Here is a 23,846-nt window from a genome sequence, read left to right as displayed (position 1 = left end):
CAACCAATAGCAACCAAAACTCCCTGCCTTTTAACGTCCGTATCCCATGCTGCGAAGACTCTGTGCTAGGCTCTAGCACCCACCGCTAAACTTACAAATAGTACAAATGACTTATGAGGGGGCAGAATCTAAAAAAAAATATCGCCCCGCCATCTTGGAAGCAAGGCACAATGCGCGTTCATGCCATCGAACTCAACCTACCGTTGTTGAACGTTGATTTTGTGTGCAGGATCCTTTTCAGCCCCCACTTCCGGTACCAGATCATGGCTGCGACGGCAACCGCGCCGAGGATGATGAAGATGAAGTTGGCCACGACCCAGGGCACGAAACGGTTCCCTATGAAGCTGAACAAGTGATTGTCCCAGTTGTCCCACGAACCCCCGCGGCCTTCTGTGAAAAACACCCAGCGGGCGCCGCCGACGCGGTTGTCCATCATGATACGGCACAGCCTGTCTTCTTGATTAGGCCTTGCAGGTAGTTGTTCGTGGTATATTTCCCATATGGCTGTCTCGAACCACTGGCCGCTGGAGTAGTGAACCGTGAAGTACGGGAAAGGGTATTTGTAGCCCCATGGAATGAGAGAGTTGGTCATCATGGCCCAGTACGGGTGGTGTGGTCGCGCGCCGAGGATATTGTTGCTGAGAGTGCCTTGTCCGCCATCGGCGACCCAGGTTGGGTAGTAGAGGAGGGGTTCAAGGTCGCGGGAGCAGCCCTGCGGTTATGATGGAAATTAGCGGGCGATTTCGCTGAGGGGCAGCCACACTATTGGATGAGTGGGCGTCTCGTTTAAAGACATGCCCGTAGAGACCAACTCACATTGTCCAGGTCGATGTAGATTCCGCCAAAATGGAGGAGGAGAAAGTACTTGAGAGCGTCGACTCGCTGCACAGGGTAACTGTAACCCTTGTAGGTGGGCAAAAACCACTCGTAGTTCGTGGCAATGAACTCGAGCGACAAAGGCTCGGTCCATAGCTAGCAGCCGGTCAGCATTACGGGGTACCCAAACACACCAGAGCTGGAGGGCCGGGCAAGGAATGGCAGAGGGAGGGAGGCATACGTGGTACTCAAAATTGGGGTTCTTGTCCGAGCATGTCCGCCTCGAGGCTTCCCAGTCGGCAGGCAGCGTCTCGTTTTTGGGGTCTTTCCAGTTGTGAAATATCTGGTGGATGATCTTGGGGACGTATTGCTGCCTCTCGATGTTTCCTGGGGCGGGGGCATTGAAGGCGGCCTCGACTTCCTCCTGCGTCAGGGCCGGGCCAGCGTGGACGCCAAAGATGTGAACAAAGCGGACGGCGCGAGCTGCGATATCGAAGAGCACCCAGATGGTCAGGGCGAGGAGAAGCGCCGCCACAAGAGGGCGGAACCGCATCGTCGCGGCAAGTCGTGGCAACAACTACTGGGGGAGGTAGGAAGGGTCGAGATATCGAATGGAACCGCGGGTGGGGAATTTTCGGGTGTGCGCGACGACGACAACGACGACGACGACGACGGCGGGCAGGCCGCGAAGCAGGGCGAGGTCGGGCGGATAGAGGGATGGGGGCGAAGCCGGTCGCAGGACGAAGGAGACAGCCGAATATGCCGTCCAACGAGGAGGAAGGAGTAAGTTGCGGTTTCGCAAGGTCCCGAAACGCGCGATGGTGGGAAAGCCGACGAGCTTTCGCTAGCACCGAGAATTTGTCGATGAGCGCATTTCGAGGACGAGTCCGCAGCAGAGGTTGCCCCCTGTGCACTGGAGTCTGATTGACCAGGAGGAGCCACCTGGGGCCTTGGCAGCGGACAACCCGCGGTTACGGATGGCTTGGCCTTTTTAATCGTTAGCGCAAGACTGGCGCTGGGCATGAACCCCCATAGCGGAAACTCTGACCGCCGACTTCCGGCATGACTAATGTGGCTCGGCGATGTAGAAGGAAGACGCAAGTCACGTGGACGTCAATCAACGCGTACTCGAGACACGGCAGTTCACAGACAGGCCCCGAGAGTAACAGTCTTTTATACCTCCCTCAAGATGCACTTTGCAGGCTGACTTGTCGTCAGACGCTTGGGTTTCTCATCCACCCAGAGGGTTTTCTCATCCACCCAGAGGAAGTGTTGTTTACGATGAGACAATGACCGCTAACGAAATTACAGAAATACCCAGCGGATTACCTAAGATTTACGACGAACATTGAACACAACCAAAGTTGGACCGGGTAAAAGAGAAGAGATCTGTGAAACTCTTCTGGAAGAGGCAGACCAGGCTGTTTTTATCCGGCGGCTATACTGAACATAAACACTTCGAGTCTCATACCCTTCAAAGTCTGCCGGACCCGTTCTGGTAAGAAAATGGCTTTGGACACATTGTTATTTCCTTCAGGCCACTATTACCATATCGGCCCAGACTTTGAACTTCTCACCATCAACATTAATCAGCTCTTTATTAGTCAAAGGAAAGCAGCCGACATGATGCATCGCATCTTACTCCTGGCAGTCTCATTGCTCTTTTGCTTATCCTTTGCATTAAAAGATGCTGCTGCAAGATCTCATGCACAACAACAAAAGTCCTGGCAATGCCCAAGGAGATCCGGAACGCGGATCGACGAATCTAGCATTCGAACCTGCCCTTTACCTGGACAACTGGGCATTGTGGATGAAGAGGGATATTCGGATGCAGTATCCTGGTCGTTTTCGCCCCGATGCATTGGCGACAGGGTGAAAAACGAGAGCGGTGTGCCTTGGATCGAGTGTTTGTTCAGCGACTCTAATTTCCGAAACGGGCACGGGATCAGTCTAGTCACTTCGCCAACCATCACATCCCACTTGTTGGGCTTGGGTGCATTGGAGGATCGCCCCCATTCAGCTGTCGCCCAGGAAGCCGCAAAAGGGATCCTATCATACGAAATAGTCAATGTAAAGGGGAAGGGGAAAGGTGTCGTGGCGAAACGTCTAATCCGCCGTGGCGAGATAGTCATGATCGATATTCCAGCGATTTTGGTCGGAACAGGATTTCTGGGTCAGGTCCGGCCACACCATCGTCGGCGCATGGTTAAGCAAGCAATCAACCAATTGCCGGAACGAACGCGAAACAAAATATACAAGTTATCGAGTGCGACCGGAGAGTACCTCATTGACGGAATCTTTGGTCAGAATTCGAACAGCGTTCTCCTGGGCGACGGACAAATACACATCGGGATGTTCACCGAGGCTGCGGTAGGTTGACGTGGAACCAAACGATTTAACACGAACCATGCTAACCTGGTTTGCTCGGCAAGAGGATCAACCACTCCTGCAGGCCAAAGTAAGCTTACACTTCGAGCCCTGGGCCGTTGCGTAAGAGCGGTTGCTAATCTTAGCTAGCGCATACTTTCGATTCTCTGAGCGAATGTTGGCCATGGAGGTGGTTGCATACCACAATATTGAGGCGGGCGAAGAGATAGAAATGAGCTGCAAGCATATTAGGCACTTTCTTTATTGTCTTGATCATTATAGCTAACATATAGATCAGACGTACCCATCACCGAGACGCGAGAGGATCGACGTAAGTACCTAAAGGAGAATTGGGGGTTTGACTGCACTTGCGAATTGTGTCGCGCCACGGATCTCGAGATCGGCGACTCGGAGAGTAGACGACGCCGAATGAAGGAGCTCAAGGAATCTGTCTTGTACGCTAGAAAGGAGGGCTTTTTCCAAGACGCCGTAAATATGGCTGAGGAATGGTTGATGTTTTCCGAGTGGGAGAGATTACCGCCGTTGATGCCCGAGTACTACGACACCCTGACAGAGCTCTACCTACTCAATGGCGACATTTTCAATGCCACGAGATATGGTCGGATGGCTTTGGATGGGTGGGCCAAGTTTGGCAGCGTGGATGATGAATTTCTGGAGCGATCAAGGATTGGCCTCCTAAATTTGAGTGAGAGATCCAAAACCCGTAGGCTGTACTCGTCAGGCGGAGGACCTCGAGAGAAGTTCTAGGAGCAACCACTTCGCACGTATCGCCTCTCGATATGCGAAAACAAAGATTGAATATACGTGTATTCTAACCTTTGAACGATGACCTCTGTTCCCAACATGCAGTGAAAGGAGCAACGCGAAGGCCATGGTTTAGGCGAGAAGGCGCGATAATTAAGTTGCCCCGGAAACACAGCAGCTAAGGTAAGTATCTCCCCTCTTGCAGAGTGTCCATACGGACAACCATTGTACGACAGCAACGAATAATGACATGCTCTCTAAATCCGACTCTATTTATAGGTACTTCCGAGAGCGGAGTGTATGACGAAGAAAAGTCATCAGCCCGAGCCATCATGAAAGCTACCGTGACATCGCATATAAAAAGGTCGGGTGGGTTGGGCTTTGGTTTTGCTGGCTTGGCTAACAAGCGACTCCAACCACGGTACAAACACGGCTCCGTCGGCTCTTGGCGCCTACTTCGTGGTGTGGACGGGATGCTCGTGTCACATCATCGCGGGCCAAAACAGGATTATCGGCCTGCAGAGGACATATGCTCGGACTCCGAATTATTGCTCAGCGATCTGCATTACCGCTGTTACACTGAGCACTGCTTATAGCACTTAGTGAGATAAGAGAGTAATAGTATAATAGCAGCCCACGTCTAAGACATCATTTCACTTTTTGCGAAACTCGTATGAGTTTGCCCCTTCAACGAATTCCATGATTCTGCACCCCCATCAAGGCTCATAACAAGACTTCAATATTGCGAACATAATGGTCCTCACGTTTTTGACAGTTGTGGCAGTCATCGCTTCCATTGCAGAGGGCCTCGGCTTTGACTTCTTTGACGCGGACCTGCAGCTCACGGAGCAGGATATCCACAACTTCAAAGCGATCGAGTTTGCCAGCGCGCCAGCGAGTGAAATAGAAAAGACAAATCCGCGGTGCAAGAACTTCCCAGGCGATGGAGCCTGGCCCACGGAAACAGAATGGTCCCAGCTTAATTCCTCTGTCGGGGGCGCCCTTCTCAAGCCTGTCCCGCCAGCATCCGTCTGCTACCACAGCTCGCCAGCCTTCAACGAAGCAGCCTGCAACTTTCTCCTAAACAACGCGAGCCGCACATCATTCTATTTTGATGATCCAGTCACCATCTTCAACTACTGGGCCCAGGGAAATACGTGCCTGCCAGCTGAGAACCCAACCGGCAACTGTACACAGGGTGGCTATCCCGTCTATGTGGTCAACGCCACGTCGGTGAAGCAGGTTCAAGCTGCGGTCAACTTTGCGAGGAACAGAAACATTAGGCTGGTGATCAAGTGAGTAGATGGTCCCGACATCAAGTAGAGGGGCTTCGGAATTATTAACAGATGACGCGTAGGAACACTGGCCACGAATCCGTCGGGAGGAACGCCGGGGCAGGCTCTCTCAGCATTTGGACACATCATCTTAAGACATTTAAGTTTCTGCCCGACTACAAGCAACCGGAGGGGAACTACCACGGACCAGCCGCCCGAGTTGGCGCTGGCCTTCAGGCATGGGAGGCGTTTCGCCAAGCACTTAAACTTAACATTACGCTCACAGCAGCGTCATGCGTCACCGTTGGCTCTTATGGCGGCTGGATAAGTGGCGGAGGACACTCTCCATTGAGTTCCAAGTTTGGGCTTGGAGCTGACCAGGTTCTTTCCATTCAGGCCGTAACAGCCGATGGTCGCTACATAACCGCAGACCCGCAAACAAACCAAGATATGTTTTTCGCTTTGCGCGGAGGCGGCGGTAGTAAGCGACAGTGCACTTTCCCATCTAGAACTCTCAATCCCAATGGCTGACCTTGAGATAGGCACTTTTGGTGTGATTACTTCTGTCATCGTGAAGGCCCATCCGCCAATCAATCTAACGATTGCGAGCTTCACCTTTACTCTGGGCAGCAGCTTGTCCACGGAACCGGGGCCAAGCGTCACAATTACCGACAAAGACACATTTTGGAAGGGGTTTAATACTGTCTTCCAATTCGGCATCACCACAGTAGACGCTGGCGGATACTTATGGACATTTGGAATCCCAATAACTGACGTCAGCATCCAAATGGTAGGTCCGGGGCCGCCTCACTTATGTAGCCACAGTGGGTCAACGAGCAACAGAGACTAACAGAGCCGTTACAGCAAGTGCAAGTCCAGATGCCAGGTCAGACGCCAACCGAGACGGCTGCCTTTGTGAAGCCGTTACTCACGTCCCTCAACACGATTGGAATTCCAGTTGCAATCACCAATCCAACAACGATCGTGTACAGCAACCAGACCGGGCCCATAAGCGGCGGTCCCGGCAATGGGCGTTTTGCCTCAAGGCTATTTCCTCGCAGGGCGTACCAGTCGCCGACTCTATTCAACGCCGCCATGGCCGCTGCTCGAGCTGCTATTGAGGGTGGGTATTTGTTCCACGGGCTCAATATGGCGCCGACGCTGAGAGCGGCCGGATTTCCAGCGTCTGCAGGTGTCAATCCAGTGTGGCGAGAGGCGGTGATGCACGCAGACATGTTTGATCCCACAAGCCTATCCTCTGCCACACCTGCCGAGGCTGAGGCAGCACACACGAGACTCAATGCATTCATGGCACCGCTCCGTGCAGCGACACCGGGCGGAGGCGCTTACCTGAACGAAGCAGATCTCGAAGAGCCAAATTGGCAACAGAGCTTCTTTGGTACAAACTACGAGAGATTGCTACAAATCAAGCGATTGCGAGACCCGTGGCAAGTATTTTGGGCGCCAGCAACGGTTGGCAGTGAAGACTGGATCGTGACAACGCCAAACCAAGTCCCATCACAGAACGGACGTCTTTGTCGAGTGTCCGGAGAATCGTAGTCCCAGGTCTTAGACGAGGGCTAGCGCTTTTGTCACAATATTGAGATTAGTGAGCAAGAAAGATCTAGAAGCTGCTATGTGATTCTTCGCCACCAGCTTTTGCCACTATTAATAACTATAAAAAAGAGACTTTTGGCCCTGCCAAAGGAAACAAGAGATTAGACCTTTTCAGACAATTCAAGCCTTACCTCTCTGCATCAAATGCTTCATTTCCGTTGCCCTGTGAATGCGCATGACAGCTTTATAATCTCGGATCTTAAACTAGGGCTAGCCATTTATACCTTCCTATGACTTAATTAAATGACGACATCTTAGGAAACTTAGGACTGAAACGCCCTAACCGTCTTATTATGTTTTAATCCGGTATATCCCTTATAGAATCTCGGTATATATATATATTCCGTATCCCCGTAGTATTATAAAGTCTCAACCAGGCCAAGATAATTACCTCCATCCCTCCTCAAAGCTATTTCTGTTTCGTACAAAACCCCTCCACTTCCCCATATGTTTCAGGAGAGACCCGTCTCTTCAATTCAGCTTTATCCCACCACACATAACAACCGAAACATTATCACCTATCGTCCCATGCTCTCCAGATCGATGCTGGGCGGGGCCGCCCTCTTGAGTGCCGTCGCCGTGGCCTACCCACAAAACACAAAACACATTCATCTCCATGCCGGCATCTTCCACCGCTGCCGCCGTCACATCCACAAGGCCTCCGCCTAGCGGCATCTCAACCGCGCTAGGGCTAACTTGCACGGGGCGTTACTAGGGCACTTGTACTCGGCACAAATATAGAGGATAGTGGCAACGAGTCAAAGGCAAGCCCGGCCGTGACGCGAAAGTAACTGAGAGTCGTGGACCACATGAACCTCCGGGGGAGCTTGATATCTCTTGGCCCCCCGGCTGCCGTCTTGGGACTCGGGTTGGCCATATTGGTATTGGCTGATCCGTTAAATATAAAAAAGGGGAAGACAAAACTGAAAGCTCCTCCTTCAATCGAGCATATTTTTCTCCGAAGGCTCGCTTAATTAACGGACTGGTAGGGCGCCCTGACCTATCTCTACTACTCGAAGGCGGTCCAGGTCACAGCTCCGGGACAACAGACCGATCAAGAGCCACCAGACCTCTTTTTATGCCCGCATTCCCATCTTACCATACTCCGGGAGGTTGAGGTGCACCGCCGAGCAGGAGTGCCATAGTAATGAGGGACGACGAAGGACGTTAGTGCGGCGTCGTGTGGGCTCCGGATGCCCTGTGGCTTCCTCACTTGCCTAGCTAAAGTCAGTTTCTAAGCTACGAGAAGGGAATGTCGCAAATCTTCGGTACTGAGTCCGGTTAGCTCCTAGCCCCTCAAAGGGAACGGAAACAGCGGCCCACAAAGCGTTCATGATCACTACCGAGTTACCTACCACCATAGTCTACAATCAGCTGGCCATGAACAAACAATAGTCCGACTTCTATCACCTTATACCGAAGTGAAAAGGGATTTACCTTCGATAGACGGCCATCAGAGGTATTGTACGTTACCGCGCATAATTCCTCTGCGACGGAATTGCCTTTAGATGTGCGTTTACTTGACCTTAGCAATGGACTGTTTATTATGCGGTGTGGTAACTCTCTGCAGCGTCTTCCTTTGGAGATTATTCTATCACCGTTCCTTCAACTCAGAGCGACATATGTCAATGGATGAGCCGCTAGCCTAGCTCCTAATCAAACTATGCAGAACTCGGTCTCCTTGTCCACGTCTGTCTCGTTCATACCTTCACCTTCCATCAGGCCTTGCACAAAGCAATCCCCTAAGATACGGTATCTCTTCCCCTCGCCCTCTGTCCCGTCCACTTCCCGCAAGACAAAGGGAAATTGCGCCCCGTAAAACACAGCAACTACATCCCCCGCCCTCACCCCGTCCACCGCCCAGCCGTACCTCCCGGCATTCGACCTAAAGAACCGGCGGTTGTGGCACCACTTGGACGTCGCACCCGACACCATCTCGTACGCTTCCGTCGCACCCCGCAGCCACGCCTCGGCTTCTTCGTTAACTAGGTGCCCGTGCCGCAGCATGCACGCCTTCTTCTCCGCCAGCACGGCTCTAGGGCCGCCCTTGCCGAGCACTACGTCCATGTGTATCTCGAAGCCCATGGCGCCGGCGCCTGCCTCGGGCACCTCGCCCTCGCGCGTTCGGTTGCACATGAAGGTACGCCAGAGCGCCTCGTATGTCTCGGCGGTGTAAACCTTGTCTGGGAAAGCGATGCCGACAATTTCTTTCTGCTGATCGCGCAAGTTGGCGAGGAAGCGCTGGGTGTGCTTGCGGCTGCGGTACGCGGGGTCGATGTTTTTCATGGCAGGGTCGGCCTGTGTACCTTGCTCGTTGTCTTTGTCCGAGCCGAAGTTGTCATCCTCGGTGGTAGTTCGGATGTGGTAGTCGACGCGGGGCGGGGGGATCCACTTCTTAGTCTCGACGGCGGCGAGACTGTCGAGGAGGCGGCCTTTTATATACAGGGCGGGAAACGAGATTCTCAGGGAGGGGTTAGAGAGGGCGCCGCAGGCGTTGGCGTTGAGGCCGCGGATGTAGTGGGGTTCAACGTAGCCCGAGATTGACCAGTCTGGGACCCACGAGGGGAGAGTCAGAGTGGACTGTTTTGTGGGGGCCGAGACGCAGTGTGAGAGGATCTTGAGGGAATTCGAGTTGTAATAGTCGGTGGCGAGGTCGGTAAAGATTTGTTCTGGGGTCTTGGTGTAGTTGACCGAGAGTCGTTGGGCTATGGGGTCGCTGGTCAGGCCAATGATACCGTAGAGCTTGTCACTGGCCATGGTGCTCTTGAAATCGCGGAGCTCTTCAAGGAGGGTGAGCAAGGGGGTCTCGGAGCATCCCTGGTCTTTCGTGGCGATCTCTTGACGAAGTGATTCCATCATGCATATTGCCTTGATGCCTTTGTAGTCGGCGATTGGGGCGTCAAGGCGGTAGCGCTTCAGAGCCATGAAACAACCCGCGAGGTAGGACCAGTTGAGTTCGAGCGACCCAATGTGGAGCAGGGCCTCCTTCGCCTTGGCAATCTCTTGTATCACCCACGTACGGTGGAACTGCAACATGATCAGTTACATGCACTCAGCACCAGACGCGCAGACTCACCCAAGCCCTGTCCACCAACTCTGCCAGCTTCTCCCACTCTAGATTCGCCGTCCTCTCGTCGTTCATGAAACTCCATTGTATCTGGCCCAGAGAAGCATCTTGTTCTAGCATGCCCTGGGTGACGAGCAGGTCAGTCATGATTTCGTATACCGCATTGATGGTGTTCATCATCTCCATCTCGATTCCGATTTCCTCGCCGAGCCAAATCCGGACCCGGGTGGCGTTGGCGTATATCTGTCCCATCATTCGCACGTGTTGATTCCGCTCCGCGATGTCGCCCTGGTTGATGCACAGGGCGTCCACCCAGAGGCGCAGGGGCTCCTCCTCGCTCCTCAACCGCTGCAGGGCCCTTCGCAACTCCCCACTGATCACCACTTCGACGCCGTCAATAAAGATGGGACCGTCCGGGAGCTTGAATCCTAGGCGGATATAAGAGCTGGCGTAATGGCGGTGGTCTAGCATGTCCTTGCACGCGAGCTCGTAGCTCTCGTTGACAAGGTTGCCATCTTCGTCTCTTCCGTATACCGCGCACAAGAGCACCTGCTCTGGGTCGGGCTGCTTATCAACAACGACGCTGCCACTCCAGCAGTAGCTCAGCGCGTCGTAGGGCTCACCCGGCGATGCGATATGAATGTGCGTCAAGCTACAGACGAGGGCATCATTGAATTTGCCAGGGGCGATAGTTAAGATTCTCGTCTCTGCTGGCAGCGACAGCACCTGATAACGGTAGCGCGATGCATCCATTGGTACTGATTCGGAGGTCGCGGGAATGTGCGGTTGAACAGAAGATGATGGCGCAAACAGAAAAGAGAGTGTCAGTTCTTCGATTCGAAAATCGTCTTGACAAGTCCTACTTGGAGCCTACCATTGGGGCTTTGCTTTGTTGCCTGGCGTTAGGCTCACAGTTGGGCGGAGGGCGCAGCGCAACGCCACGCCTGTTAGGCTGCACTGCCGCTGCGCAGCTGGCAGGTCTTGCCAAGTTCCAACCCTTGCCCAGCCCGAAGGATCAGCGCCGTTTGTGGGGCGTACTCGTACTGGGACATGGATTGCAGAAACTGCCAGCCGCTGCGTGCTGAAAGCTCTTCACAAAGCTAAATTGTGGGCGTTTTTGCACTCCAAGCGTTGCCCAAAACGGAGGACGCAACAGCGCCAATCCACCGCACCAGCAACCAAAATCTCTGCGAGTAGCGATCTGTAGCAGTTCGGCACAAGTTACAGGACTAACTTTAGATTGGCGAGCCTTTTTTTTTTCTTCATTACAAGCATGCAGCCTCTAGAGCTATGGCGTGGCCAGTCAAAGACTGGCGGTCTATCTACCTAGTATACTAGTAGGAAATAGAGAAAGCAAGAGCTAAGTACATCGTTAGGCGCGTGGCCTTATTAACGTAATAGTTTCATAGTAATGGGGTTCCTTTGGCCATATTAGGGTAGAAATGCACCGTCTGATCAGGTCGTTTCTACGGCTTGGAGTGCGGCGAAACCTGCCTCTTCTGGCACAGGCCCCTAGAGCGACCACGAATATTTTCGTAGCCCGACTTCACCGCAGTTCCTTCCTGGTCGAGAAGTCGGATGCAAACAATCCAGCGCATCGGCGTCAGTATTGAAGACCTAAACCGGGCGCGACGGCGTGGTGCGGTGCATCGAAGCTCCTGCGCTCGCCTTCCAGAGCCACGCCTTCTCCGGGATGCACCTAGAACTAATCCAAGTTGGTCAAGTGCACCCCGACGGAATAGTACCACTTCCACATAGACTAGTTAACCACGACGAGCTGTAGGACAGCGGACATGGAGTGTCTCAGACCGTCGCCGGTCTGGATCGCCCACAAGGTTAAATAAGACGTCGCGTTGGCGCTGCAGCTTTCGTATCACCCAGTCGCTTCATTGTGCGCTGCTAAGCCGGGGAAGGGGAGAACTGCGGATGGTGGCGGCAGCTAGCATGGAGACGAACAGCGATGGCCTGATCTTTCGCCAGTCAGTCCGAGTATGTCCCGCTCAACGACAGCATTCGGCCTCTTCATTGTTGTAGCCAAATGTCTAGGTGCGCCGCGTGCGTCGCTAGCGCACCGCCTGGGGGTGTACTTGCCGCGCTGTGCCGCGCACAGGACCGTCTACGCCCTGGGCGGCGACGAATTCGAGGAACCCGTGCCATGAGGCCGTGCCTAGCATCAAGTGTGCGCATGAGGTGCATCAGGGTCGAGGTCTGTTGGCGCAGGAGGCCGGGAAGAACGGAGGAAGACGACGTGGAGAAGGAGGCCGACGAGATGATGGATTTGAGCGAGGTGATGTGGGAGACGAGTACGCGGCGTGCGTGGGATCGAGCGGCCGCACAAAGGACGGGTTAGTGGTTAAGTGGGCGATGCGGGCGAGTTGGACGGCGGAGGTGCACGTTGTTGGGCCAGGGCTGGTGATGCGAGCTATGGCGGTACGAAACTAGGCGCGAAGGGCGAAATTGGTCTCTAATGAAAGCTAGGGAAAAATCTATTCTGCGCAGAGTGGAAGTGGGGTTACAGGCAGCGCGGGGTAATTTAACGATTTTGCGAGAGAACTGGAGTCTGCCGTAGAGAAGGCTTCAAGGTGTATCACTAAGCCTACCCGTCGCGGTCGCTAATGTTGTGGAGGACTCGATCCAACGCTCGTGCTATATAAAGGCATAAGCGCTTGGGGGTGACTGTATGTTCGTCCTCGTCCTGCTCTTCTTTATGAACTCGAAGGCTAGTCTGCTGAGTTGGAATCCATCGAATCTTTGTCGAGATTAGTCGATTTGCTTGCTGAGTTTGGTGATTTGTATGTTGGTCCCCGTGGTGGCGCTCTAGTCTGCTGCAAGCTGCTGGGCCTTGCCCGGTTCCTGGATCAAGGAGGTGTGTTGGTCTGCTAACTTGTCGTAGGTTTCCTTGGTTTGTTGTAGGGTAACTGCGTGGCCCGAGTCGTTTGTTGCGATGTAGTGGGATGGAGTGGTCTCGGCAGTTGTAGAAGCCATTGTATCCTGGGCGCCGAGGGGGCGCTATCGATTACGGCTTAAATCTCGGCGGGGAGGAAGGGCTAGTGGTTTAGGTAGGAGAGTTGTCGCTAAGTTGGCTTCAGATGTCTCCCCTCACTCTTGCATATTCCAGCCGGTTAATCGTCATTGCCACTGACCTGAGTCTTTCAGCCAAGCGGCAAATACTGCCTTCTCAACGAGCATGGTCACCGTCACGGTGCCGCTGCACGGCGGCACGATTACACTCAAAGAGAGGCGGCAGGGCGCGACGGATGCGTAGCTGAACGCGGCGAAAGCTGGGCAAGGTAATCAAGGGGTTGCTCAGCGTCCCATTCGATCTGATGTGACTTCGTCTAGAACCCGTGTTCTGGACGGCCGGCGGGGGCTTGCTTGGGTAGGCCTGTAGCCGCGGTGAGGTCGGTGGACAGATCACCACAATGAGTCTAGCTTCTCAACCGCTACGCTAGGCGCCCAATTCCCCCCTACCTCGGAGCTCGACGTTATGCGGGCAGCCAACCCAATCCTGAAGTTCTTGCAAGCACACACCCTTACGATCCAGGCCAGACCATCGCCCTCAGAAGTGCCTGTCTCTGACGGCACTTGAAGGGTCAGAGCTGCGATGCATACCTCGAAGGAAGAGTATGAACATACTGAAAGGTAAGCGGATTTGAGCCAATGCCAAAATTTTTAATCCCGGCCATCTAGCCGTCCCCGCTCGCCTGTGAAGTCGATCTCAAGGTTGAGAATCTCGGGCTAGTCGTTACATAATTATCTGAACGTGGTCTTGGCAAAGTCGAGGGCTTGCGACATTGTTAGGCGCAAAGATGCTGAGCTCTAGAGACTCGGTCTGCCAGGGAAAATGTCACTCCGTTGCCGAGCAGTGTGATCCGTCGATACGGCGAGAATAAGAAATGCGACCCAAGTTGTTCGTGGGTTCTGAGTCAGTGGTTTGTTGTTTGCGAGAAGTTAGTTTGGTAGGGAGAGAGAGGCTCAGAGGTTCTCCCATTGAGTGAATGTGGGGCCTGTAGTGTGGGGTGCGCAGCTTGAAAAGGCTCGGGCCGCTGGGCATGCGAACCGGGCCGTTCTTGGGTGTCGGTTCCAAGCATTTGGGGTGTGAGGTCACACTTCGGATAGCGAGACGTCTGCCTTGGCAGCGTGAGGCCGGGGAAGGATCGAGTACAACAGTGAACAGCAGCAGCCACTCAATGCCAACGTTCAACTCTACACATAACTTTCCGGATCGCAATTGCAGTGCCCGCAGCGCCTGCAATTGCTGAGTCTGCGCCGTTTACGGCGTCCTCGTTATTTTGTTGAATTGAACGTGTCGCCTGCGCTGGATACTGTTGGTCGCGATGGTGGTTGGGAATTATTTGCTAAAGGCCTGTTGGAGGCGCGACTGGCGTGCTGTGGATTGTTAAGCGTCCGACTCCTCGGCCAGGGACTGCGGTGAAGTCGAGCCACGGAAATATTCGAGGTCATTCTAGGATTCATGCCAGAAGAGCCAGGCTTGCCTGAGAACCCCGGTCCCGACATTCTGGAGACGAGATGAAGCGCAAGAGGATGATTAGAAGGTCGAATTGCCGCCCTTGTAACCAACAGCACTCCAATGTTCTCTTGAGAGCTAGATAAAAACTTGAGGCAGCCAAATAATGATATCCTTTGGTCTTCCCAAGTTCAACTATCTGCTTTTGCGCCGAATTTAGGTACTTTCTGTGCTCGATCCGAATGTGTTTCGGGTCGGGAGGCATTGACACCATCCACGACGACCCAGAGCAAAATAGACTCAGCGTGCACGAGCTCGAAGACTTGGTTCAGCCCTCGAGCGAGCCGACATGCCCTGGCCAACCCACAACTTTCACCTCAACAATCATCCTCCTACGACCATGTAACCAGCAGAAATTCGAGATTGGTTAGCTAAAGGTGCGGAGCCGCTCGATCCTGGCCATGCGACGCGCGGTTCGGGACGACGGAATTCCCTGCGGAGGCTTGCTTCCGGGCAGGATCGAATACTGGAATGGAGCCAAAGCTACGGCAGAAATGGGCGGTGACAGATAACCCAGCTGCAATCGCGCACATGAGACCGCAAGGTTATCTGCTACAGATCGCTACTCGTAGAGATTTTGATCGCTGGTGTGATGGATTGGCGCTGCTGCGTCTTCCGTTTTGGGCAATGCTTGCAGTGCAAAAACCTACAATTCAGCTTTGTGAAGAGCTTTCAGCCCGGCCACCAAAACTGAGCAACGCACGCAGCGGCTGGCAGTTTCTGCAATCTAGGTCTCAGTACGCTCCACAAACGACTACCCTACTACGCAGGTTTGGCTTTGGAAGGCAGCTTCTGCACCCCACCGTCGCCCCCAGATTTTTCACACCGATTGCACCTTCCCAGACAGCTATCCCCCGCTTTCACTCTGGAATTCTCTTCTGTCTACCCTATACTACTAAGACCCCGCTTTGCGAAACATCAGTGGAGACTTGATCGACCAAACCGCACCAAGTTGCCTTTGCAAGAAGGCATGCCTGGTCTGGGGCGCGCCGCACCACGTTGGGGCAGATTCAGGATCGCGCCCTGCTGGGTCTTGATGGCGTGGTGCGGGGTTCGCCCCTGCATTTCTGTACTTCAAGGAGTCGCGACAAGATGCGGCGCCTGCCTCGCAGCTCTTCGGGACCAAAACTTGGCGCAAAGGACGAGAACCGGATCTCGTCTCGATGGGGCTGTGAATAAGCGTAGTCGTAATCTAGGGCAGCGCGCTTGTGTAAAGCAGTGCGCTTTCAGCGCACAGCAGCGGCTACTCAAATGCTAACGGTCAACTCCACACGAGCGGGTCAAGGCTCCTCTGCCTTTATAATGTTGACTACACATCTTACCCGGTGCCTTCGAAGCTGTGAGCCTGGCCGGCCACGCTGCCACCAGCTTGATGGCTGATCTTGGCATGGCGCAGTTATCCGCCGACAGGCGGTCGCCCCCTTCTTCGCATTTTTTGCGGAAACAAGTGCCTTTAGCACTCCCCCTCGCGCACCTGTCTTTATCCCTAGAGCGACCCAATCAGTGCAGAAGCTATAGCGAACCAACCAACGAGCTTTGTTGCACCGCACCACGCCTTTACGCCCAGTTTTAGTCTTCAACACTGACGCCGATACGCTCGAAGCGCACCCACGCAAGCTAATCGCCGACCAATATTAGCTTATCGATTATGCTCCAGCGCTTCCCCCGCCGTTCGCCCCCCTCCATGCCCTCGGGCTACGCGATGGCAGCCATCGCTGATCCGGGCAGGATTTAGCAAGTGACTACAACTGCGGAACCACGTTACGCAGCCCGTAGCCGTTGAGGATCGACACTTGCCACAGGGACGAGAACCAGGAAAGGGGCCACCAGTTCCCCAGCATCTAAGTCCTCGTAACCGGCTTCTCGGAGAGTAGTGTTGGAGATGGACCTCCCGAGTATGTTCCTATAACAAATAGATTGTCTGCACTCGACTTCTCGACTAGGGACCCACAACCTTCCGGCCCAAGAGCTCGAAACCCTCCTTCGCCTGAATATATCTACCACCTGTACCTCGACGCCAAACTCTTACTCTCCCGGCGCCCTCATCCGCCACAAGCGGCCGAATCAAAGCTCGTAGCCCCGTGAGAGCCCTTACGTCCGTTATAGCCTGGCGAGATGATGATAGTTAGAGTACAACCCGTCTTCCTCACCCTCCTCTCTTTACTTGACTGATTGCGCGACCGTCTCGCCTTATTACGCCGAGATGATAGGATCCCGCTCTAAAATGCGGAATGCTAGAGCTGGAGCGGGGTTGTGGTAATCGAGAGAATGGCTACTATGTTGCTAGTATTGTTGGCTAGACCTTGACTAGGCGAGTCTCAGCGTGACAGCCGCCCGGCAAGCCTTGGCGACAACGACCTTTTAGCGACTTAAATTTACATGATCTGGAGCTGCTAGTCGGCGGGAAAGGATCCGGGGGCAGTGAGCCGCGAGGCAGCGGGTGGGACTGTTACACAGATAAGCCCAACTCGATAAGGAAGAGTGAGTCCTCTCCTATTGAGGATTCCAACCTGGCTAAGTGGCCTTAGGCTGGAGCAAACACAGAGAAGCGGCGACGAGCTTGGCGGCCTTCAAAATTGGTGGGGTCGATGACATATTTGCAGGACTAGTGCGATGGACGAGAACCAGGCCTATATAGGCAGATCGCCTACAAGGCTAAAGAAGATGTCGCGTTGGCGCTGCAGCTTTCGTATCACCTGGTTGCTTATTGTGCGCTGCTGAGCCGGGGAAGGGGAGAACCGCGGATGGTGGCGGCAGCTAGTAAGGAGACGAACTAAGAAAATGTAGCCGCTGCCGCCGCGGAGCGAGGATGATTAAGCCCGCTGGCCGCTGCTTAACTTATCTTATATCGTCGTATACGACCCTTAGATTCGTTAAGGCCTGAAGTGACTCTAGCAGTATGCGCTTAATATGTTCCCTTTCTAACCTACTAGTAGTATATTCCTATGTATTTAGCGGTAGAAGGACCGGCATGCCCAAGGGCATAACGGTGTAAGAATAATAATAACAATAATACTAGTAGTATACTCATATAGACCAATTCCTGGCGCGTTCCTGTTGACTCAGTAGCGGGGCAATCCGCTTCGCCGTAGTTGATGAGGATGACTGTTCCCTGTAGCGGGCCGAGCCGTCGATAAATGGCTCTTTCGTTGTCGAACTCCCCGTCCCAGCCTTTCTTCTGCCTCTTGAGCACAATCTTGGGAGGCATGAACCATTCGGGCCACCAAGACTAGAGCATGTTACGCAGCAGCGCGAGCAGAAGACGTAATGACCAGACAAGACGATCGGAGGGCACTCTATAGTCACCCCCGATAACATTTTTTAGCCAATTCCGATTTAGGCTTGGGATCAAAGCATGAGCTGTGGCGTACCAAGCATCACCCTGAGCCGAGCCGAATCCTAGGGATGTCCCGGCTATAGTTGCCGTATCCAAAACTAATCTCAGTTAAGGCACAGGGTTGTACGTAGGCTCGGGAGGCCTAGGTCATAATGAAAAAGAGTGAATTCCTTCCAAAAAGCTAGGAAAGAGAGAAAAGGGCATCTCCTTCCTTAGATCTGAGGGGGCAGGCCGGCCACCTCATATAAGGAGGTTGGTAAAGAAAGAAAAAGAACACTAGATTACAACAGGGCAAATCTCTTTTTAGTTGTATATAAACAACCCCCTTTCTTCCTGGGCCACTTATCCCCGCGTCAATCTTCGCAGCTACGATTATTTGGGGACGAGGCCAGGTTGTCCAGCCGAGGTCTGGAAGATGTCCTCCCTGCTGCACTTCTTGTGAAGCAACAGCCGATCTTTCAACATTCTGGGACTGATTCTCCACTCCAAGTACGCCTGCCTCTTGAAGATGTCCGTGTTGGTGTTTACGTGGGCATGGAAATGCGTATTCCGATCTTTCTCGGTGGCGAGCCCTACATGGCGGCTGTCAGCTATGCTCGGAGTGATATGGATCACGCAAAAGGAACGGCCCGGGGGGGGGAAGGAGTAGACGGGATACGTACATAGTTCACATGTTCGACAGTACATGGCTTCTTTCCTCGTATCGGGCTCATTGGAAGCGTCCACGATTAGAACTTTGACGAAATCATGCTTATGCTTCTCTTTAGGGGCTTCCTGTTGGTTTTCGGGTGTCAGGCCCGGCTGCTGCTCAAGCTTCTGCTGTTGGCCTCGGTGTAGTTCCTCTTCGAAGCACGTTCCGCAAAGCCACTGATTGATACCCCAGTCGGAGAAGCAGCCGCGACACCATTGCACGTGCTGTCCTATCTCAATGCTTAGACACACAGCGGTAGTTAGCAGACTAGATCAATTACGGTAAGATTTGCATGCATCAAGAGAACAGCGCAAACAAAGAATTGAACGAACGTACAGAAGATGGCACCTATAGCAATGCATAATGGCCGTCGGGCGTTCCTGGCAGTGATATGCCTGGGACCTACGCTTCTCCGTCACAAACCAGCTCTCCGGATACACAACGAGCAGTTCGATGTCCACAGCCTTCTTCCCCAGGGACATGTGCCGCAAGCTGTGAGCGGGGCCGAGGAACATGGTGAGGGCGACAGAGTTGCTGCAACACGACAGGCACAAGGCGTAAGAGCAGTATTTGCATTGCATCCGGGCCCGCACCTCCTTGGATCCGGGGCAGACAACGCAAATGGCCTCGGCATTGGAAAAGGACGGCGGCGGCGCGGCCCCCCATTGCCGCAGCTCAGCGCGCACATACTCTTTGTTGTGTGTCCGTCGATGCACCTCGCTGCAGCCTGGGCAGAGCCAGGCCCGGCACGTCGTGCAGATGAAGCTAAGAGTGCAATATGCCAGCCCTGTCGAGTATTTAGCGAGGTCAGCTCACTCTTCTGACATTGTTGACTCACGCCAGGCAGGATAGATAGGTACCTCGTTTGCATTTCTGGCACCAGCGACAGTGAAGCTGGCCTGGTGTCTCCGGAGCGGCGGGTCGAACTGGCAGCGTGAGAACGGAGGAATGTGCTCCCTGACTGCTGGAAGTATTGCCCGTGCCTGCAGTGGGAATATTGGGCAATGGTCCCCGCGTCATGGTTTGTTGTGGCGCTACACTCGACTGAGGCAACACGGCTGGAGGAGAGATCATGGCTGGCTGCTGTCCCCGCGGAGGCATGGCCACCTGCGAATACCAATACTCCATGCCGGCGGGGGCCGGTATGCCGGCCATTTGGCCATGGTGATGGTGCTGGGGGTTGGCGAATCCAGCCAGACTCGGGCGAGGCTGATATGGAACAGTGAGGGGTTGCGGAACGCCGATTCCGTGCGCTGGCGGCGGTGATCCGTATACGGACGTCCCGGAAGGCGGAAGATGATGGCTCGTTGCGGTCCCAAGGGCTGGAGGCGGACACATTCCGGGGGGCGGCGGCCACATTCCCTGGCCCTGCGAGCCCTGAGGAGGAGGGATAGGGCCTCCGTGAAAAGGACCAGCTTGACTGGCCTGCGCCGGGGCTCGGCGATTGTTGTCATCCTCAGTCAAGCCTCGAAAGGCGTCTCTTAGCAGTCTCCTCATGGTGTCCAAGTCTTGACACTACCGCTCTCTCGAAAAGAAGAAAGGTTAGGATCTGTGCCAAGATGACCAAAATAAATCCATCTCTCATGGACAGAGAGGGGACAAGACGCGGAGCTTCTTTTTTCAGAGCCTCGTGCGGCTGAAGGAGCATGGGCCGCTCTGATGCGTCGAGAGTGCATCACACTATTAAAATCTTGACCCAATCAAGCTCTGAACAGCCCATTTTCGGAAATTTCTACGTGTGCCTTGGGTCAGCAGGTCGAATCGAATGGAACGTGGAGGCAGATTACGGGCAGATTACTCATCTCCAGACATGAGGCACCCACGACCTCCTGGACGCTCTCAACACACCATCTTTCGCTGATAACCGACTTTACTGCGTCTACAACATTCGAAGTGCATCCAAGAAAAAGACTTTTTACGTCTCTTTTCCGTATCCCAAGGACGAAAATGCCAGAAGAGGTCGCAGCTATGGAAACGGCTACAGGAGGAGGGCCCATGCCTAACGAGCCTAAGAAGCCATGCTCCATGTCGGTTACAGTGTCTGGCGAGTTTCGTCTACTAAGAGTGCGGCTGCTCGGCGAGGGGCGGCTGGTGGCTTCTCTCAAGACGCACAGCTTGTCGAAGGATACACCGGAGTACGAGGCACTATCCTACGTTTGGGGCGACGAGGGGAAGGTGTTCAAGCTTCAAGTAGACTGCGAAGGGCACAGCCACGACTTCGATCTGTGGCCCAATCTTCACGCGGCTCTGTTGCGCATCATGTCGCATGCCCCCCCCGGCCAGGAGCGGATTCTGTGGACGGACCGCATCTGCATCCGCCAGATTGATAAGAACGAAGAGAACCCACAGGTGGCCCAAGATAACAAGGCCGACAACGGCGTACAGGTGGCCCAGATGGCAGACATTTACAAAAAGGCCCAGCGCGTCTTGGTGTGGCTGGGCGAACCGGCGCACCATCTCGGCGAGACGGACGTCGCACGCAACTTGGGCACGAGCCGCCGCCTGCTTGACGTTGCGGACACCGTGTCGGGTCTTGCTAAAAACGCCGGCCCGAGATTCGATCCGCGCGGGACGGAAGGTCTCCCTCCGGCCAGCGACACTATCTGGACCGTCTTCTCCGACATTGTGCGCAAGGACTGGTACAAGCGAATCTGGACGCTGCAGGAGGCGGTCCTCGCTCGGGAGCTGACGGTCCACTACGGCGCCCACGTGCTCGCCTGGGACGACGTCGAGCGGCTGGTGACAGTCTACGGCCAAACGCCCGTGCTCCGCGACCAGGACGACCGCCGCGACCGGGACGACCTCCCTGCCGACCGCCGGGACGACCTCCAGCAACGGTGGCGCTGGCGCTTCCATCACGTCAGTTGGATCCGCGAGTACCAGCACTACCTGCGGCAGACGCCCCCCAAGACGATCGCCCTGGCCTACCTGCTGAACACCAGCATGTACAAGGCGAGCACCCGCGCCCACGACCGCGTGTACGGCGTTCTCGGCCTGGCCCACCAGTCCGTCTGCGACGGCATCGTGATCGACTACGACAGACCGCTGCGTGACGTCTACATCGACGCCTGCCGCCAGATCCTGCAAAGAGACACAAAACTGCAGCTACTCAGCCTCCCGTTCGAGCGCGACGGCCGCGGCGGCCTGCCCTCGTGGTGCCCCGACCTCGCGCGCTGGAACGGCTGCGAGGCCCAGCGGCAGCTGCCCGTGCTGCGCGAACGGCGCAAACCCTCCACCTGCCCCGACTCAGTCCGCATCTCGGACGACGACGACCGCCTTTTGCACGTCCGGGGATTCGTGGCCGATACCATAACCGCCGTCTCCCACGCGGCGTTTCCCGGGTTCGCGATCCGCGAGCCGGACCGGCGGTGGCTCCACATTGCCAAGTACTACCGCGAGTCCCTAGCGGTAGCGAAGGGGGAAGAAGCAGGCGGAACGGACACGGACACAGCCGAATCGGTGCACTGGCGGACGCTGATCGCCGACCGGCACGGCTTCGAGGGCGCGGCCCTGACGACTGCCGAGGCCGAGCGCGGGTACCGGAGCTACTTTGCGCGGGGCGCGGCGGCCAATGCGCAGCGGTCGGCCGAGGAGACCAGGCTGGCCGATACTTACTCTGCGTACGTGCTCGAGGCGTGCAACCGGCGCAAGTTCGTCCGGACCCTGGGGGGCCGGGTGGGGCTCGTGCCCGAGACGTGCCAGGTCGGCGACGTCGTGTGCGTGTTCCAAGGCGCCGTGGTGCCGCATGTGCTGCGGCGTAATCTTGACGACGATGGAGGCGCTTCGAGGACTTTTACGATTCTTGGGGACTGCTATGTTCATGGCTTGATGTGGTCGGCTGTTGTCGACGCATTTGACGAAGGGGTAGAGCAGGGACGCGAGTTTGTTCTGACTTGACGGTGCAAGTTGTGAACAAGGCAAGAAACCTAGACTAAGTCCAGAACAGTTTACCTAGCGGGCTTGTACATACGATTAGCTCTTGCCTCGGGCTCCTGCTTTCCGTCGCCATCGCCAAGGCCCCAGCAGCAGCAAGGCCCGTAGAAAGAACCCAATCAATTCGAGTAGTGGTTCAAGAGCCGGAAGCCCCGACCGCAAGGCCTGGATGACGAGGAAAGCGAGCTTCAACGGTATTACAGGCTCCGCATCGAGCAGGTCGATGATCCCGTGAAGTGGTGGGTAGACCGGAGGGCTGAATTCCCTCGTCTGAGCCGCCTATAGCCCTGGATATCCTGGCCATCCCGGCCATGTCGGCTGACTGCGAGAGGGTCTTTAGCGTCGCGAAGCTAACGATTACGAGTCAACGGCATCACCTCTAGGACCTGAAGATCGAGATGCTGCAGCTGCTGAAGTATTGGATCGGCGAGGGGGCATACAGGATCGGGAATATCGAGGCCTCGTGAGGGTCAGGTCGTCGAGGGTTTAGGAATAGCTTCATCGGGGTCCGGTTGGGCCTGGGCTGGGCAGATATCTGCAGATATATCAGTTAATCAGTAGATCGGCTCTAAATCTAGCATTCAAATCAGCTTTGGGGTCCGGCCTGATCTGACTGAACTGGTTACATCGCTGGGACAGTCCTTGTCCCTGTCCATATTGACGGTGGCCAAGGGGGAGCTGTTGTGTATGCTGGATTGCGAGGGGGCCGTTGTGTGTCTGAACAGCGAGGGGGTCGTTGTGTGTCTGGATAGCGAGGGGCCTGTTGTGTATGCTAGACTGCGAGGGGGCTGTTGTGTATCTAGATAGCGATGGTAGTCTCCTCTGTTCCCAAAAAGGCTGCATCCTTGCTCTCTATATACAAGAGCTCGGGGATAAAGCGGCGTGTCGCCGGGCTCGGTCTGTCGGGTAGGTAGTCTATTAAGCGGAGAAACCATGGTGGCTGGCGGTCGCAAGACGCAAACATTCTCATGCTTTGCGACGATGGCCTGTGTCTGCTTGATATGTGCGTGGCCCTGAAAAAGTTTTTTGAGGGCCAAAATGCCTTCATGCTTTCGATAAACTGGCAAAAACATGCTCAGGGAACCTTTGTGGCTTGACTGTCAAAGACGTAAGTGGCCTGTGTCTGCCTGACTGGCATGTGCGTGGCATACATTTATCACATCCCATTCCAGACCGCAATTAGAGTAGAAAAGTTAATGATATTACTCCAATGGCATGCTTGGAAACCTTTGTGGCTAGCTGTCAAGACGCAAACCGCCCTGGCCTCGCTTTAATTACCTCCCCAGGGTTAAGTATATTGTCGGGTCACTCACAACAGACTGTTTCGTGTGCCAGCAACTCCTACATTTACAGACCCAAGTGTGGTGGTAATTAAACGGGCATGGCATAACATCCCTACTGTTTGGTCGCCTCTGTTAGAACTATACTAGAGATAAGCGAGGCTAACATGG

General features: G+C 54.7%; 6 protein-coding genes across 6 annotated transcripts; 3 read left to right on the top strand and 3 right to left on the bottom strand.

The window, feature by feature from the left end:
* Positions 1-178: 178 nt before the first annotated feature.
* Positions 179-1,369, bottom strand: B0T26DRAFT_659496 (uncharacterized protein; the record flags this gene model as incomplete). The annotated part of the gene is made up of 3 exons (XM_060438953.1): positions 179-712; positions 817-972; positions 1,058-1,369. 3 exons carry the CDS (start codon positions 1,367-1,369, stop codon positions 179-181), a joined length of 1,002 nt encoding a protein of 333 aa, XP_060289240.1.
* Positions 1,370-1,899: 530 nt separating this feature from the next.
* B0T26DRAFT_733950 (uncharacterized protein) lies at positions 1,900-4,128 on the top strand. The gene is made up of 4 exons (XM_060443169.1): positions 1,900-3,186; positions 3,249-3,274; positions 3,334-3,422; positions 3,482-4,128. Exons 1-4 carry the CDS (start codon positions 2,323-2,325, stop codon positions 3,949-3,951), a joined length of 1,449 nt encoding a protein of 482 aa, XP_060289239.1. The 5' UTR covers positions 1,900-2,322; the 3' UTR covers positions 3,952-4,128.
* Positions 4,129-4,648: 520 nt separating this feature from the next.
* B0T26DRAFT_865327 (uncharacterized protein) lies at positions 4,649-6,782 on the top strand (the record flags this gene model as incomplete). The annotated part of the gene is made up of 4 exons (XM_060447801.1): positions 4,649-5,243; positions 5,306-5,703; positions 5,765-6,012; positions 6,087-6,782. Exons 1-4 carry the CDS (start codon positions 4,702-4,704, stop codon positions 6,780-6,782), a joined length of 1,884 nt encoding a protein of 627 aa, XP_060289238.1. The 5' UTR covers positions 4,649-4,701.
* Positions 6,783-8,495: 1,713 nt separating this feature from the next.
* B0T26DRAFT_659848 (heterokaryon incompatibility protein-domain-containing protein) lies at positions 8,496-10,659 on the bottom strand (the record flags this gene model as incomplete). The annotated part of the gene is made up of 2 exons (XM_060438983.1): positions 8,496-9,866; positions 9,931-10,659. 2 exons carry the CDS (start codon positions 10,657-10,659, stop codon positions 8,496-8,498), a joined length of 2,100 nt encoding a protein of 699 aa, XP_060289237.1.
* Positions 10,660-18,563: 7,904 nt separating this feature from the next.
* Positions 18,564-20,092, bottom strand: B0T26DRAFT_523423 (uncharacterized protein). Its single transcript, XM_060435494.1, has 3 exons — positions 19,323-20,092; positions 18,799-19,249; positions 18,564-18,695 (listed from the first exon to the last, which is right to left on the bottom strand). The coding sequence occupies exons 1-3, from the start codon at positions 19,957-19,959 to the stop codon at positions 18,692-18,694; spliced, it is 1,092 nt and encodes a 363-aa protein (XP_060289236.1). The 5' UTR covers positions 19,960-20,092; the 3' UTR covers positions 18,564-18,691.
* Positions 20,093-20,721: 629 nt separating this feature from the next.
* Positions 20,722-21,192, top strand: B0T26DRAFT_660297 (heterokaryon incompatibility; the record flags this gene model as incomplete). The annotated part of the gene is made up of 2 exons (XM_060439023.1): positions 20,722-20,811; positions 20,848-21,192. Coding segments are annotated over 2 exons (435 nt in total), but the record flags the coding sequence as incomplete, so codon positions are not given.
* Between the last annotated feature and the right edge of the window lie 2,654 nt (positions 21,193-23,846).

Source organism: Lasiosphaeria miniovina (assembly GCF_030549165.1).
Source record: "Lasiosphaeria miniovina strain SMH2392-1A chromosome Unknown B0T26scaffold_9, whole genome shotgun sequence".
NCBI classification, from domain to species: Eukaryota; Fungi; Ascomycota; class Sordariomycetes; order Sordariales; family Lasiosphaeriaceae; genus Lasiosphaeria; species Lasiosphaeria miniovina.
The sequence above is the reverse complement of the archived record's forward strand: the minus strand, read 5'-3'. Positions and strand labels throughout refer to the sequence as shown.

Coding starts and splice junctions, on each gene's coding strand:
- B0T26DRAFT_733950 (XM_060443169.1), top strand. CDS start 2,323: ATGGCTTTGGACACATTGTTATTTCCTTCAGGCCACTATTACCATATC. Junction 3,187..3,248: donor GGATGTTCACCGAGGCTGCG/GTAGGTTGACGT, acceptor TTGCTCGGCAAG/AGGATCAACCACTCCTGCAG. Junction 3,275..3,333: donor AACCACTCCTGCAGGCCAAA/GTAAGCTTACAC, acceptor AATCTTAGCTAG/CGCATACTTTCGATTCTCTG.
- B0T26DRAFT_523423 (XM_060435494.1), bottom strand. CDS start 19,959: ATGAGGAGACTGCTAAGAGACGCCTTTCGAGGCTTGACTGAGGATGAC. Junction 19,250..19,322: donor GTGCCAGAAATGCAAACGAG/GTACCTATCTAT, acceptor AATACTCGACAG/GGCTGGCATATTGCACTCTT.